The 15,765-nt window shown below is 45.1% G+C and overlaps 1 protein-coding gene across 1 annotated transcript in view; it reads right to left on the bottom strand.

The window, feature by feature from the left end:
• SOBP (sine oculis binding protein homolog (Drosophila)) overlaps positions 1-15,765 on the bottom strand; it is a 165,494-nt gene that overhangs the window by 3,722 nt on the left and 146,007 nt on the right. Inside the window, exon 7 of the mRNA XM_010856698.1 lies at positions 15,174-15,762. Coding sequence (XP_010855000.1) covers positions 15,177-15,762 — 586 coding nt within the window. The 3' untranslated portion in view covers positions 15,174-15,176. The remainder of the gene's footprint in view (positions 1-15,173; positions 15,763-15,765) is intronic.

Consider the following 15,765-nt stretch of genomic DNA (forward strand, 5'->3'; position numbering starts at 1 on the left):
CTCCTCACACCAAGCTTATTTTAATGGCTAAAGGCAAGATCCGTGCCATGTCCTTCCCTCTCCCCACGCATGTGCCGAGTCTAGGACACCCACCCAGGCAGGATGGTGGTGTTGCCGAAGTGCGAGTTGCTCTCAGCGGATGATATCTGAGGAGGGGGTGAACTGAAGGCCTCCTCCTCTGTCCTCCTGGCTCTGGCTGGTCAGGGCAGCCCCTCTGTTGGTGACACAGGAATCAATGAAAATGAAGAACCAAGCTTGGGAGTCACCTTCCTGAGAGCTACTGGCTGGCAAGGTGTGAAACTCAAGAGTGGGGAGGGAGTGAGCTTGGGGTTTTAGAAAGTTTTCCAGGGCCCGAGCTGACCCTTGCCCAGCAGAGACATCATATGGGACAATCTGTCCTCTCTGTCTAAATTTCCTGATCTGAGTAAAGGGGAAAGTTCTACAATAAGTGAGACAGAGATGTAGACTATAGTCCAGCACGAACCCTCTGCAGCCGTGTGACCTTCATTCCTTAACCCCCTGAGCCTGGATTCTTCCTCTGTGAAATGAAGGCCTCAGTGAGATTTTCTATCTTCCATCTCTCATATTCTGTGACTGTATTTATAGGATCTTTGGACCGAAGCCATCATCAAGTATGGAAGTACACACTGAGAAGAAAGACTATTAACATCTCTACCCTGAAGTCCTAAGTTTTAGAAAAAGTCTCCTTCTTTCTATCTCTCTCACACACACACAGACACACACACTCCTCTCTTAAGTGTCTCTTAATGCAAGCAGTTCTGTTTGTGCCTCACGTTTGGGTTTTCCTCTGAATTGGGGGTTTGCTGAAGGCAGGACAGCCCAGGGCCCTGCCACATGGAATGTCTCTCACACACACGCACGCAGCCCACCCCATGGACCACGCAGGCACCGTGTTTGAAAACCGCTCCGCAGTGCACGATCTCCGACAGGCACAACAGCTGGTGCCCTCAGAACTCCAGGCCCAGCTGCCCCGTTGGCCAGAGAAATGCAGTGTCTCCTTCGTGGAGTCACAACTGCATGCCAAGTGCACTGAGCGAGCCTCTGTCCACCAACACTTTCCCTTTTCATGAGGACAGCACTGCTAAGGCCGACTGAGTTACTTTTCCTTTATCACACAAGCACTTTCAGAGCACAATAGAAAACAAAAATAGGCCTGAGTGTTAATAACTTAACATTGATGCTGTCAGCATACAGTCACTGTCACCTTTTCTTCTTTGCCCTTTACAGCCTAACTATCGGCTCAGCGATAATGAATTCGTCTGCCAATCCAGGAGACTTGGGTTTGATCCCTGGGTCAGGAAGATCCCCTGGAGAAGGAAATGGCCACTCACTCCAGTATTCTTGCCTGGAGAATCCCCATGGACAGAGGAGCCTAGTGGGCTACAGTCCATGGGGTAGCAAAGAGTCCGACACAACTTAGTGACTAAACAAGATAGATGCAGGTTGCATTTAAAAGGAAAATTTCTAATTTACACATTCCCAAATGTAAATGTGTAGCCACAGAAAATGTCTTATTCTGTATTCCAAGGAAAAGTGTCTTACTCTGTATTTTTAAGATAATCCCTCCGTGATACAAGATTCCACCTCTGTGAGGAAGCCTGCCTCCATTAATCTAATCCATTTTCCAAACTTTTATTCTTCTTTGATTCCTTAAATACCTTTGTCATTAGCATAATCAAAATCCTGGAGGTCTGTCCTGTCTTCTAGAATGTAAGCTCTCCAGGTCTGTCATATATATTCCCCAGAATCCAAAATCCTGTGGCATCAACCCTATGATGTGCAAGAGATGCCCACTGCCAGGCTGGCTTGTCTTTGTCCAGTTATCCCGGCCCTGCCATGATGCCACTCACTCGGGCACGTCGGCCCATCACTTATCACAGTTAAATACAGCTATTACGTGCTGGCTTCAGCCATGCTGTTTATCTGTGACAATAATGAGTCCCCAAGGACTGGACTGCTCTCAGGTAGCTGCAGCTATTCTGGGACACTCACAAGGGGAGAGCCCCATGGTCAATGAACAGAGCCGCCTGCACTGGCTGATAAGCCCGGGTGTGATGCCAGATCGTGGTCTCTGCACCAAGCCCATCCCAGACAGGGCTACAGCTTGGGAAGGTTTTGCCAAAAAATGGTTCCCTTTTTCCTCCATCCACCAGTGGTTTGTGAAGAGTTCTGAAATGGCTTTTACCAAGCTGGAAACCATTTTAATTTACAAAGTACATGGCATCTCTTTTCTTAGAGCTTGCTTGCTAATTGATGAAAGTAATTTTAAAACATCGCTTCTTGTTTATAGCATGATTGCTTTGGGAAATAACCCATGATGAGAAGGCTGTGGGACCAATGGTAAGTTCCATCACTGCTGAGCTGCCCACCCCACAGCTCTAATAAGCTAAGGTTCATATTATCTAAAAGAAAAAAAAAATTAGACCAAACATAAGGCCTTGATTTTTTTTTAATAATTTTCCTCCTTAAGCAATATCTCTTATTTTACTCTTTAATCAACAAAAATTCCAACCATATAAGACCCCCAACAGGGATAACTCCATCTTTAATTCTTTGTTTTACAAATTTAAGTTTTGTTTTTCTTTGTTTAGCTGGTTCTATGAGTCAAATGGGCAGAGAAACTTGTTTATTCACACGAGTGGCCACGGCTATCTCTCGCTGACCTCTAAAAGATCCTGGGGGACAAAGAAGCCTGAGCTGCAGAACCCCTCCTGTGCACTGCAAAAGCCTTTATCTTTTCCCTGGACAATGGATCTTCTTTAGCCACCTCAAGTCCTTTCTAAAACCTGAGAGTTTAAGCAAAACAAATTACCCTGTCTCCGGTCCTTTTCTAAAAACAGGCAGGGATTCATGACTAACTGCACACATTTTTACAAATGTGCTGGAGCAAGTGGCTACATCCATTCATGAAAGAGAAAAATAAACAAAGAATTACATGATATAGCTAATGTTTTGCAAGAAATTTTGGAAGAAAAGCCTCGATCCCTATGCCCCTTGACTTTCGGGACCAAGCTCTTCCTGTTCAGTTTGGGAAAATTGCAGTGTTTTCAAAGAGTCAAATCTTAAGGAGCACTTACTTTATGTCAAGTATTGGACTAGGCACTTTTACATATTTATTTCACTTGAAAACAAGTGTATTTTATATACTGATTTATTGAAACAACAATGCTAATGAAGTATTTATCACTGTCCCCATTTTACAGATGAGGAAACTTTGCCAAGAACTTACTTGCTCAAGGTCACCGGCTAGAAAGGGACAAATCTGAAGTCCAGCTCCTACAACCCCAAAGTCCACGCTCCCCTCGGAGTGCTGCCCCCTAGTCCAGGTTTCATCTCTCCCCTTCCTCCCCCTGACAAGCAGATGTCAAAGCTGGCAGAGGCCTTAGAGACAAGAACTCCAAGAAATTATTTGACAAGAAATAATAATTGCATTTTCATTCAAGTCCTAGCCAATACACAAACTAGCTGATGTTGGCTCATGTGCCTTCCAAAAAATCTGCCTTGGACACAAAAGTAGATGTTTATTGTACTAAGATTGAGTTTGTTATTTATTTATATAATCTGAATGAGGCAGTCTAAGTTTAAAAAAAAAAAGGAAAGAAAGAAAAGATAAGAAAAAAAAAACTGAGAGAAAAAGGCAGCTTTATGTGGCAAGTAGCTATTGTCTATGGATTAACAGACTTTAAGATTTTTAGGCTAGGTCTGGGAAAGAGGTCTGACACTTCTTTTATTCTTTACAACCAGCCCTTTAGCTGAAAGACAGAAGGAGAAATAGAGAGAGAAGGGCTTCATATTTAAGGAAACTTCATGTGAAAAATAAGAGCAAGCATACTGATTCCCGGCCGCCCCCTCCCCAACAGACAATGAGATGGAGTGTGTGGCTAATAATTGTTTTTCTCCCGCCTTTCCACCCAGATACTCAGGTACAACCTATTTCCTCTCTGAAATCAGCTGCCCGGTGTGAGGAAGCAATGCTGCAGGTGGCAAATGTATGATTCTGGTCCTTGGCACCAGGTGTGTAACTCAAGCAGCCCAGGTCGTATCCCGTGTCCCACTGGGGGGAAAGGCAGAGGACTCAGGTTCTAATCCTGGCTGCACCACTCTGTGACCTTGAGCTCTGCGTGCTCTGCGTGTCCCAGTCTCTGCTTATAAAAGTGGAACCAGACATCTTAGGAGGGTTTCTGGAATAGTTTCCCTAACTTCCGAGGTTGGTAGCATGGAAGTGTTTCATGACCTCCCATGACACGTTGAGGGAAGAAGTTCTGGGCTGCAGGCGTTACCCCGACAATTCTTATAATGAGCACCTACTATACATACGCCAGGAACCTCCTGGGCATTCTACTTCTGTTGTTTACACTAGAGCCCGATAATTCTATGAAGTGGGGCTTATTACCTTCATTTTTTTTGTATATAAGACATGCTCAGTGGTTTTGCAGGGACACTCTGAAGCTAGGCTGCCAGTCAGATCCCAGGACTGCCATTTACTGGCTAGTGACTCTGGGTAGGATATTTAACGTCTCTGTGCCTCAGTTTCTTCATCTATAAAATTGGTTTAATAACGAAACCCCAGAGGGTTGTTGTGCACATATAACATCTGGAACACTGCTTACATCTAAAAAGGCTGCAGGAAATATTAGTTATTACAACTGTTTAGTGAGAACGATGTAGGCACAACACAGTTATAAAACTTGTCCAAACTCACAGCTGGTAATAAGCAACATAGCCAGTTTCAGACCCAAGCAGACCTCACTCCAGCCCCGGGCTCCTCTCCCAGGCACTGTAGCTTTTCTAATAAGACAGGAACTCGCTTTCCTGGGTACCGCACATGCACCACACTCTACCTAGGTTTCCTCATCTGTTCTTCCCAGCAACGTGATGAGCTAGGGACTTAGGCTCCAGGAGAGAAACCACTTCCTCCCTCAATCATCCGCTCTGCTGGGATCTGAACACAGGCCGGCCCAACCTCAAGGCATAGGTGTGTACCCCTAAACCAGACACTGCCTCCCTTTCCTACCGGGAGTCCACTTCACCACGAGGAAAAGTTTCAGAAGGCCTTTGGTCTGGGGAGTTAAAAAGATAAAAGGACATCTCCCACAGTCACCAAACTCTTTTAAAAGTACCTGCTGGCCCTGGGGGGATCTGATTCAGCTTCTGTGAAGATCTCTCCCGGTGTCTGACCTTGAGCAAGCCACCCAAGCCTGTGGCTGCTCTTCAGTCCAAAGACAGAGCTTTGGGCATCACTATGGCCACTGTCCAGGCTCCGCGTCCATCCAGGGACGTCCCTTGCTAGGTGAGCCACTGCCTTCCTTGACCACCTAAGAGGTGACTGACAGCCTGCACCACGCCCTGCCCCAGCAGCCTAAGGTTCAGAGCAGCCGTGGGCTGGGCGGCGGCGGCGGGGTGGTGTGCTGGTGGGTGGTCAGAAGGATGGAGCCCTATTTCCATGACAATCTGGGGCCTGAACTTCGGGATGATCTGTCGTCTTGAGGTTTCCTTCCACTGTGTGCCATGAAGCCTTTTAGGCCTACTCTGGGCTCAAAGAAAAGAGTCCATCCTCCTTGTGCATTGCTACGATGGCTTTTCATACTTAACATGTGGATGTGGCAGTGCTCATCCCCCCATGTTGCAGCGAGAACGTCCTGCCATGTTTAGAATTCACTCTGGTAATTAGCCTGTCATCAGAATGCAGGGATCAGCTTCAGCGATGCCAGTCTCTCTCTTGCTTCCTTTCAGTCTGCAAACAGCTGCTAAAGGAATTTTCCTCAAACACAGACCTCCAGCCATTCCTGACGTTGCCTGATGTTCTGAGCACAAGCTCCACGACCCCCTGCTCCACTACCCACCTGCCCTCGTCCAGCCTCCCGCCTCGCCCTCTCTGCAGCCAAGTCCTCTGCTCTCGTCCAGCCTCCCCCCTCGCCCTCTCTGCAGCCAAGTCCTCTGCTCCAGTCGGGTGTAGGGGACAGCCCTCCCTCATGTGGCTTCTCTTCTCTTCACCTGCGGCTTTTGACACCCTACTGCCTCCCCTATTCCCCCATTCCTGACTGCCAGTTTACGGCCCTTCTGGGTTTTAGAACCTAACCCCAAATTCACCTGCTGTATGGAGCCCTACCATGGTACCATTAACTATGCCCTTCCTGACCCTCTCTTCTCATTCATGTGCCCATCCTGCCAGCCCCAAGCTGGGTACTAAGTTATGACAAAGTGTGAACTGCCTGGGTCCCTGCTCTTGTCAAAGCACTCTGTCTATAGTATCACATCCATTCACAGGTTCTGCATGAGGCTTGTAACAGTGACCTTGATTATTTCTTGTCTCTCTCAGGTCACTGGCTCCTCAAAACAAGTCAAAGACTCCTGCCACGCCCTCTCCCACTTTTTGGCTTTTCTCTTCCTCCCCTCCCCACCTTCCTACCTCCCTCCCTCCATCCTTCTTTCCTTCCTTCCTTCTAATTCTTAATAACAGCGTCTCCTGCATGGAGTCAGTATTCAAGACAGTTGGTTGAAAATGGATAAGTTTTACCCTCTAGGGAAATAAATGAAGACTAACTTTGAACCATAATGAGTAAAAGGGGATTGCCTCCCTTTGTTCGGATATGATTAAGAGTTTATTAACTTTTGTGGATCGTGGTATATTAATTAAGTAAAAATTAAGCATTTCAAATACAGGATCTTTAAAAAGTTATTATTCTGTACATCAAACACACACACACACACACACACACACACACACACACAGCTGAGACAGAGAACAAGTTGATCAGAGGATCAGACAGTGAGAAGTGCTATCAAAATCACAACTCTGAACCAGTGACTGCTCATCTTCATTTTCAAGGTCATATGGTTTTTCCACAAAAAAATTTTTCATAGTTTTTCTGTTAGTATTTGGGAGTCACATTGCTCAAACCCTGGTGGATATGAAAATAGACATTCAGTCCCATGCTTATGATGCCATCGTATTAAATGAGAGGAATGGAGGGACCTGGATATATTTTTGGTTTGGCAAATTGTAGAACTATTTTTTTCAAACATTTGGGGTTTGGCTAAAACCAAAACTTATTTTGCCAAGCACTTTGGCCTTAATTTTTAAACCCATGTGTATTTTAAGAGAAATTCAATCTATATGTTTCTGACTCATTTACACTTAACTCATGAAAATGCTGTTTGGTAAGAGCTAGTAGATGTCCAAGCAAGTTTATGAGCCCTTTTAAAGCCTTCTTTCCCCCATTCTTACCAGAAAGTTGTATTTTGCCAGCCATAAAGAGTGTGAGCCCCAGAGGCCTGTGGTCAGTTTGAAATTTATAACTTCTGAAGGTTAAATGGATTTTAAGTTTGGAAAAAGGTTTTTTCCTCCCCCTCTCCTCTTTTTCATATTAAGTACTCAAACAGGCTACTTATGATAAAGATGGGATCTTATGTCTCAGTTTCTGATGGCTGAGGGTGAATAGTAAAGAATTCAATCTAACCACCAATAAACTGTCTCTAAGACATGTCAGAGGAACAATATGACACTTTTAAGTTCCTACGAGCACAGATTCCAATCCAACACTCTAATGGAAAGTTTTATTAATTACTCTCAGGATAAAAAAAAGAGGTAGGAATCGACATAATTCAAGTTGAACATTTTACCTTTGGGGGATTTGGTCATTAAAAAAATATCAGAGACAACCAATCCAGTTCATGACTTTTTATACAGTTAAAAAATAAGCTGAATCTACTAAAAACGACATTTGAATCAAAACCAGAAAAGCAAGAAGAACGTGCATGCGTGTTGCAGTGACTTCACCCTCTGTCTACTATACGCTCAGTTGATGCTCAGATACCACTCAATTATACTATTTTAGCAGGAGAAATCTTTTGGATAAAGTACTTAAAAACGGCTTATAAATATTTAAAATAAAAGCATCCAACAAATCATAATGACAAAGTTTTACATTTAACCACATGTGCTCCAAATATCTTGAAATTACTCTAAATATGGGTTTAAAATATCAAAAGGGCTTGTTGATGGGATGCAGAACTTTGCAGAGAAACCTAAACCTGCTCATTCTTGCTCCCACAACACCCAATATGCACAGTTTTTAAAGTGTGCATGTGTAGATTTCCTTAGAAAAAGATCATGTTACGGTTCTGAATTTCCAAAACAAGAGTTGAAGGATGAAATATAGGGTTTCCCCTTCTCTCACCAAATGCAGCTCAGCCACGTTGCTTCCAGATAATTTGTTATTGTAGGTTGGCTCAAATTTAAGACAGTAACATTTTAGAAACAGTTGGAGAACTAAGCCAGCTGCAAGGAGGATATCATTACAAATTGAGACACATGTTGTATGGGAATACCATTCATTTTCAATACCAAAAACACGTCTAGGGAAATAAGCCATGCAAATGAGGGAGAGATATACTCTTTAATTGCATCTTTTGGACATGAGGTCAACGTTTCATATCAAACGAGTCCATAAAGTGTGTTTCTCCCTTCTGTTCTTCTGTCACATTCTTACTTCCCTTTCTACCCAAAACAAAACACAGCTTGCTATCACAGAAAGACAACAAACCAGAGGTTCAAAGGGGGAAATGATGAGACAACCAGCATCGCAGCCAAGTCTCTGGATGGAATGAGGCCGGGCAGCGTGAGGCAGCTTTGATTGTCCCAGTCCTGACCCCACACCCGCGTGGCCAGGCAGCTCTGCTCTCGCGTTCCCGTCTCCCTATTCAGACTTGTGCATTGGGTAAAATCTCACAGGCACATTCTTGCTTATGGCCACAGCGTGGTCCTAGGAGCTCAGAGCTAAGGGATCTCAGGGGCAGCTTGAGGAGGGTCCAAATTAAGAACGTTTAGTACATGCAGGAGCTTTTCAAAGCATAGGAGATTTATTCCAACGTTTGTTGTTGTCATCCTTTGCTTCTGCTCTAGTCATTTTCACTAGAATCTTTTAAATGACTCTTGAAATAATTTGCATGCGTGTGTGCATGTTTCCCCTCCTTGCTGATGGCCTCATGTTCCCCATCCTGACCCCACCCTGATTTTTCCTCAAGCCGAGTGCTGTGGAAATCCACAGATCTGGAGAACTCCTCTCTGGGGTTAGTATTTAGAGCTGGCATCTGAGATGGCATTTACTCCTTTTTCTTGAGACTAAGACCATGTTAAATGATGCCAGGGCTAAATTGTTTATCTTTTAAAACTAATTTATTTGTTTCTCTTAAATAGATTCCTTTTATGTTTGTGAGGCATTTCAAAAAAAAAAGTTTACAAATGCAGAATGCATTGCCTTAACATGCATCCATGTATATTTATTTAAACCAGCAACAAAAGAATACAAAACAACTCTGTATGGGAGAGGGTGAAGGAAGATTGAACGGCGGCCACCCTCAGCCGCTGACACAATCCCTTTGACAAGAGAGTCTGGGAAAGGCAGTGTATTGGTGGTGGGGGTGTTCCACAACATGAGGTAAGTGTTTCATGCTGCAGAGTGTTTTGGTCCTCAAACACCTCTGCCCCCCACGATGCTTGTCTGCATGGAGGTAGGTGTAAATGATTGAACCAGGATGCCCAGGCAGTCATTCGAGCCAGCAAGGGAGCGATTCATTGGAAACTAGATGGGGAGCTTATTTCCAGTGCCCTTCTGGGCCATGGCTTGTTAATAGCTAGTCAAATGCCTTCACCTTTCCAAGCACACTCTCTCCAGGTGAAGAAGCATGTGCTAAGGAACAATGGGTATTGGTGGTGCTCCCAGATATGGCCACACCAGTGCTCTGGTGTTTACTGATCTACCCAATTCTCCAACTCGAGCCATTCCACTCCCTTGGCCTTAACAGCAGGGTTGATGGTTTTCCAGTGAAGGACAGCCGCTGCCTACACAGCATAAACTTTGAAAGGCCAAGTGGTGAAGAAGCATTGAACCTGTTCCTTTCCTTGCTTCCCTTTTCTGCTTTCCCCACAGATACTCACAGGTTATAGTAACTTGAAGAAAGGTCTGTGACCTTTTGCATTTTGTCACTTAGGCAATCTTACTGAGACAAGGGCTACATTATATGGCTGTAACAATGATTTTGCAATATTAGGTCCACAGCAAAAATTGCTAAAAGTAAATTCCAAGTTTTAAGGGAAATTTACAATTAATTCAGCTTCCTCAGAGTAACAAGAAAAACTTCCACTCAGATACTGCTTGGTGATCACATAAAATAACCCTGCAGATACGTCAGATATGTAAGATACTTTTTTCTGAAGTCAAAAATCTATGAACTGCTCCTCCCAAGAAAATGCCTCCACTCACAGGCACATAAAGCTTTCCACAAAATTCCAGGGGGAGTGGCTGAAGGCTGTGCATAGACTAGTTCATGGAGACCAGCTTTGGTCGGGGAGCTGCCACACAGATCAGGATCAAGTCCATGACTCATGCCACACTGCCTGACCCTGGAGTCCTTGCTAAGCATTTCTCTGGCCTCACTCTAGTCCCAGCCCTGTTGAAGGAGGAGGGCTGTGGTATATCTAAAAGAAATAAATACCCGATCACAAATGTCATTTCCTATTCCATCATAATTTGATTGAAATAATATCTAAAGTCAGATGCCTACATATTAAAACCCTCTTTCAATCTCCTTGTCCTAAAAGTTAAAAGAGACCCAGCAATACTAAGCGAGATGTGTCTAAGAGCAGCTTTGACACTGTTCATCCATAAGTCTCTCCTTGATCCATAAGTCTCTCCTTGATGAGTCTGCAATGATCATAGCAAGCGCTCTCTCCGGTTCTCACCACTCACGTGTGTGCATGACACAGACCTGGCCGTTCCTCACTGCTGGCTCTTTGAACCACCTGGACCTAGAGCTGGGCAGCCATCTGCATCCCAACAAACAGGCAGAGCTGCACCACCAGGGATGATGTCGCCAATGAATGTTTCCAGTAACTAAGTACTAGCACATTAAAAATCTTAAGTCTGGCAGAGAATCTGAGCACATCTTATTTGTATTGACTTCCTCTTCTCAGTCGAAGGGTTTCCTCTTTTACTTGCTTTCATGGTTGGCATCCATAGTCAATTTCGACTGTATGGACTTGACTTTGCAGACAGCCGACTCTCTCAAACTTAGCTGGAGAAACTGAACTGGCAAAAAGTTACTTGTTACCTCCATCCTTTGGGCTTTCCTAATGAGGCGAGTCCCCTGCCCTCTTCTTGAAACAGTCCTTTCTGGGATTGTGGCTCCGTGGTCAGGCTAATAATTAAACTCTAAACTCCCAAAAGTCAAAACTACACCCCCCATCCCTTCTTCAGCCCTCTCAGAGCAAACAAAAAGTGGAAGGAACTCCTGCTGCTGGAGTTAGGGGAGCATCTTGGAGTGGGAGCTGGGGACAAGACTCTCAGATTTTCTTTCTGGTCTTAGAAACACGTAAGAAATTTGGGAGCCACAAAGGTGGGGAGTTCTTGGTCTTGCCACTCCTTGGGAATGGAAAAAGTGAGGGTGAAAGGGTTACTCATGGTACACATTTTTTCCATTGATTATTTTACTTAAAGAGAAGATGTCATTTCCCTGGAAAATCAAGGAGGGGGGATATTTTCTTTTGAATAACTTCAAACATTTGCAAATGGTTACTGTGAACTCCCCATTGTACCATAAACAAGTGTAAACTGCTGAAATTCAGAAAATGCACAAATACAAACAGCTATCCCCCAAACTCCAAGGCAAAGACAAAGAAAGGAGTATTCCATTTATAAATGGAATTCTTTGTGGAGAGAAGAGTTTGGGAAATGTTTATACATTGTTTTCCTTATTATTTGGAGGGATTTTATTTTCAGCTTACAGAAGCTGCAGAACTGGTATTTGGCATCTTAAAAGTTGAAGATTAAAGGAAGTTTCCAACCTTTTAAAATCTTCAACTAAACTTAATTAGTTCTGCATCTAGGAAAATATCTGCCTATTTAAATCACTTGTAATCGTATCAACGAACAAGAATGCATAAAGTCAGGTAACCAGGAACAGAAACAGTCAAAAGGAAAAAACAAAACCCTGTGATTGCCGAGAACTAGTAAAAATGATGATTTCTTTGAAGGTAACAAGCAGCTGCCTGGACTACTGATTTCAAGTTACAGTCTGCTTTGAATCTATTTTAAATGATTTTTTAAAATAGTCATACTGTATGAAAATTGTGGGCATAGCAAAAGGAATGAAAAACCTGGATGGCAGTTACTGACAAACTCTATGCCGAGAGATAATACGAGTCACCAACAAGCTCAAGAAGAATCACTCACCTCCGCCTCATCTACCCCAACTCAGCCCGGGTTTGCTTTTGGTTTTTAATGCTTCCCCTTCGGCTTTAACTTGTCACCAAACAGTGTTCATTGTCAGGTCACAAAAGTCATGCAGTCCTTTATTTAATGGATGCATTTCCAATTTCTGTAACCACACATGGGCAGGGTTTCTGAAGGCATAGAAGAAAAACAGCTCCACGTGTGCAGAGAAAATTAGGAAGGGTCAGAGAATGTGAGTGAATTACAGCAGGTTGAGACTGTGCTATGAGTTGACATGGAACTACAGAGGGCAAGAGGCGATGTGATTTAGAGGGGCAGAAGCGTTCTTCCCCCAGCTTAAATCACTTGCCTTGTCACCCCACTGTAGCTGGCAAAGACTGAGAGTCTCTAGGTTTAGAGAAAAGCTGTAATTTCTTGGGGAAACCCATCATAAAAAAGAACTTTCCAATCTCAGGGGGACCGTAGGCGATTTCGTCACTGCATCTTCTAAAATTGACTGAAGCCAGGTTAATATTTTTAGTAATGACTCTGGTCCACGTACAAGACCCTTGCCTGATTCCTTATTCAGAAATATATATCATCGAAATAGCCGTCATATATTTCATGCTTTTATGTTCTTTTGGCCCCATGCTACTTATGGACTAGTGACACTCTCCTTGACCTGGTCACTTCTCACTCTAGTAATGGTAGTAAAAGTTTTCACCCTCCTGCTCTTTCTTTAATGTCATTTGAATGAGTGACACTAGAATGTGTTTAAAATGACAGTTCCTGATGCTTTTTTGGCTTTCTAAAGGCCATCACTTTTTTGGTAGTACATCTTTGCATTACTCACTGCTTTGTCAACCAGATTAAACTACGCTGGTAGAGACATTAGGGCCATTTTCAACTGAGGTGACTAGCAGAAGGCTGAGACTGTCTTTAGAGAATAGAACTTGCAGATGTAAAATCAAGGATTGGTGAGCTGAGTTTTAGTATTCTGCTCCTACTGGCAAAGCCATCAATGAAAAAGGAAGCCTCAAATTATGAGAAACCCTTCTTGCATCATCCATCAAGGTCCCTTTCACGGGCTCCGAGCTTCCCAGACAAACTCCTGGTTACAAGTCAGGTAAGTGTCTGGGTAAAGGTGCTGACTTCGAGGGACAATGGTTTGGACACATCACATCAAGCGTTCTTGTCCACATCTGTATTTCCTACTGTGAAGTAATGGGTTGGTATTCTCGTTTTTTCATTGTTCTTGCTGAAAAATACAACTGAAAATGCTAAAAAAACAAACAAACAAAAAACCACTGTCTAAACACTTAGAGAAGCTGGTGGGTAGGCTTAGTTTTTATCTAGGAAATTTCCCCCAAGACAACTGAGGTGAATAAAAGAATTTCATCAAGTAGGATAACAAAGGGACCAATTAATATCTACAGTGTATTCCCTGGAGTCAGACAGCCTAAATTTGAATCTCAACTTACTAACATGGAAATCCTGGAATCTTGGGCAAGTTACCTAATTTCTACAGCTTAGTCTTCTCATCAGTAAAATGAAGACAACTGCCAAATGAATCCTGACCCAAAGACATCCTACTGAAAAACACTTAGAGAAAGACCTGCACATACAAATATGAGCCACTGTTCTTCCTAAAAGGTACACTTCCTGCCAGACCTCCTTCCTCCCGGCGTACACCGCCACCAGACTGAAAGTGCCTTGAGGACAGGCGCTGCCCCAGATTCACTTTGTCCCCCGCCGCACTCCCCTGACCTCCGCTCCTGGAGAGAGCTGTGCACAAGCTTTGTGCTCAATAAATATTCATTCCCCTGCTTTCCTCTCCATAAACAGCTGATAAACCCCAGCAGAACATTAACTGTCCTTGTGGACAGAGGAGAGCACCCAGGCTTTGGGTCCAGCAGGCCCGAGTCGAATACCAGTTCCCTTACTTACCAGCTTTGATTTGGGCAACATCTCCAAGCCTCATCTTCATCCTTGTAAATGCAGACAATGCTTATTCAACCAGGATTGGCGGGAGGAACAGGCAGCCACACAGGCTCACTGCCCTCCCCCTAACTGAAATTCTGGACTTGTTATTCATGGTTCACTTGGTATTAATGATTCCTGCCCCCGCCCCCCCAAGGTCAGGGATGTGCACTCTCACCCACTTCAATGACTATTGCCCTTTTCTCTGCCAGAGCCTCCCACTGCTTGGCGAGGTGAGCAGCCCATTAGCTGAGCTGCTGAGTCCCAAAAAGGGGAGAAAGCAAAGCTGGTCAGTGATGCTTGAGGCCTAGCCTGGGGAATGCTGGTTGGTGACAAATGAAGGAAGAGATCCCAAGAACAGGAGCTGCTCTAACACCTGACCAGGCAAATGGGGTTTCATGGCCTGGGTTCAGTTGGCATAGGCATCTAAGAAGCTTAGATTTTATTCTCATCTTGCAAATGGAATTCCCTGGTTATTGAGTACATTTGGTGAGTTGGGACATTCTGCCAATGCCTGTACCAGCTAGCTCCAGGAAGTGGCTCAGCTCACCTTTTACTACAGTCAGTCTATAATCTCATGACTGAACATGTACAGGTTCCGAGTAATCGTTTGCTCCTTCCTCCCTGCATCCTCCTCTACTTACAGACAGGAGCCTAAGAACAAAAGTGTAATTAGTAGACAGTGTTTCAATTCAGGTTCAAGACTGGGCTTTATCACTAAGTGACCTCGGGCATGGCACTTGCTATTGACTCAGTTCCCTCAGCTGTAAAATAGGAATTGGATCAAAATGATGGTAGTATGTGACCACACAAGGCGTAGTGTACAACACATAACGTAAAACCATGATTGTCAACACAACTCTCTCTCCCTCTCTATCCCCTTTGCACGCGTTTGCCTTATAAGAAGTAAGGAGCAGTGCACTGACTCGTGCGGAGAAGAGCCCCGGTGAACATACAAACCTTTTACTTATTCTGATTTCTAATTCGGAGGCACCTCCTTTTGAGTGGAGGCTCCAGGTCCTCGGGCCCGGCGCTGAGCATGGGCGAGGAGATGATGCAAGGCGCCATGGCAGCCTTCTCCGCGGGTTTTGGCACAGGCTGGATCACGCAGCCCGTCTTGGGCAGCATCCGCAGAGCGTAGGCGTGGTCCTCGTCCGCGGGGTTATTAAGGTTCGGGTCTGACTTGTCGCCCCCCGCCAGAGCCTCCTCCCCCATCAGCTTTTTGGCCGCCTCCCCGTCCAGGTGGCAGTTGGAAGCACAGTTGTTCTCCTTGACCGACTCCAGCTCGCTCACCGCCGGCTCCTCCGGCGACAGTAGCTTCTTGGGGGGCGCGGGAGGCGGCGGCGGCGGCGGGCGGGGCTGCTCGGGCGGCGGCTCCGCGCCCTTGGCGCCCTCGGCGGCGCCCCGCGTGCCGTTCACAATGACATTGCAGGCCGCGGCGCCTCGGGGCCCGCGGGGCGCCCGGGCCCGGTCGCCAGCGGCGGCGGGACTGCAGTGGCCCGTCCCTGCAGCCGCCGCAGGTCCTGCGCTCGGCGGCGCCGGGTTCGCGCTC

Source organism: Bison bison, unplaced genomic scaffold, assembly GCF_000754665.1.
Source record: "Bison bison bison isolate TAMUID 2011002044 unplaced genomic scaffold, Bison_UMD1.0 scf7180017864373, whole genome shotgun sequence".
Taxonomy (NCBI): Eukaryota; Metazoa; Chordata; class Mammalia; order Artiodactyla; family Bovidae; genus Bison; species Bison bison.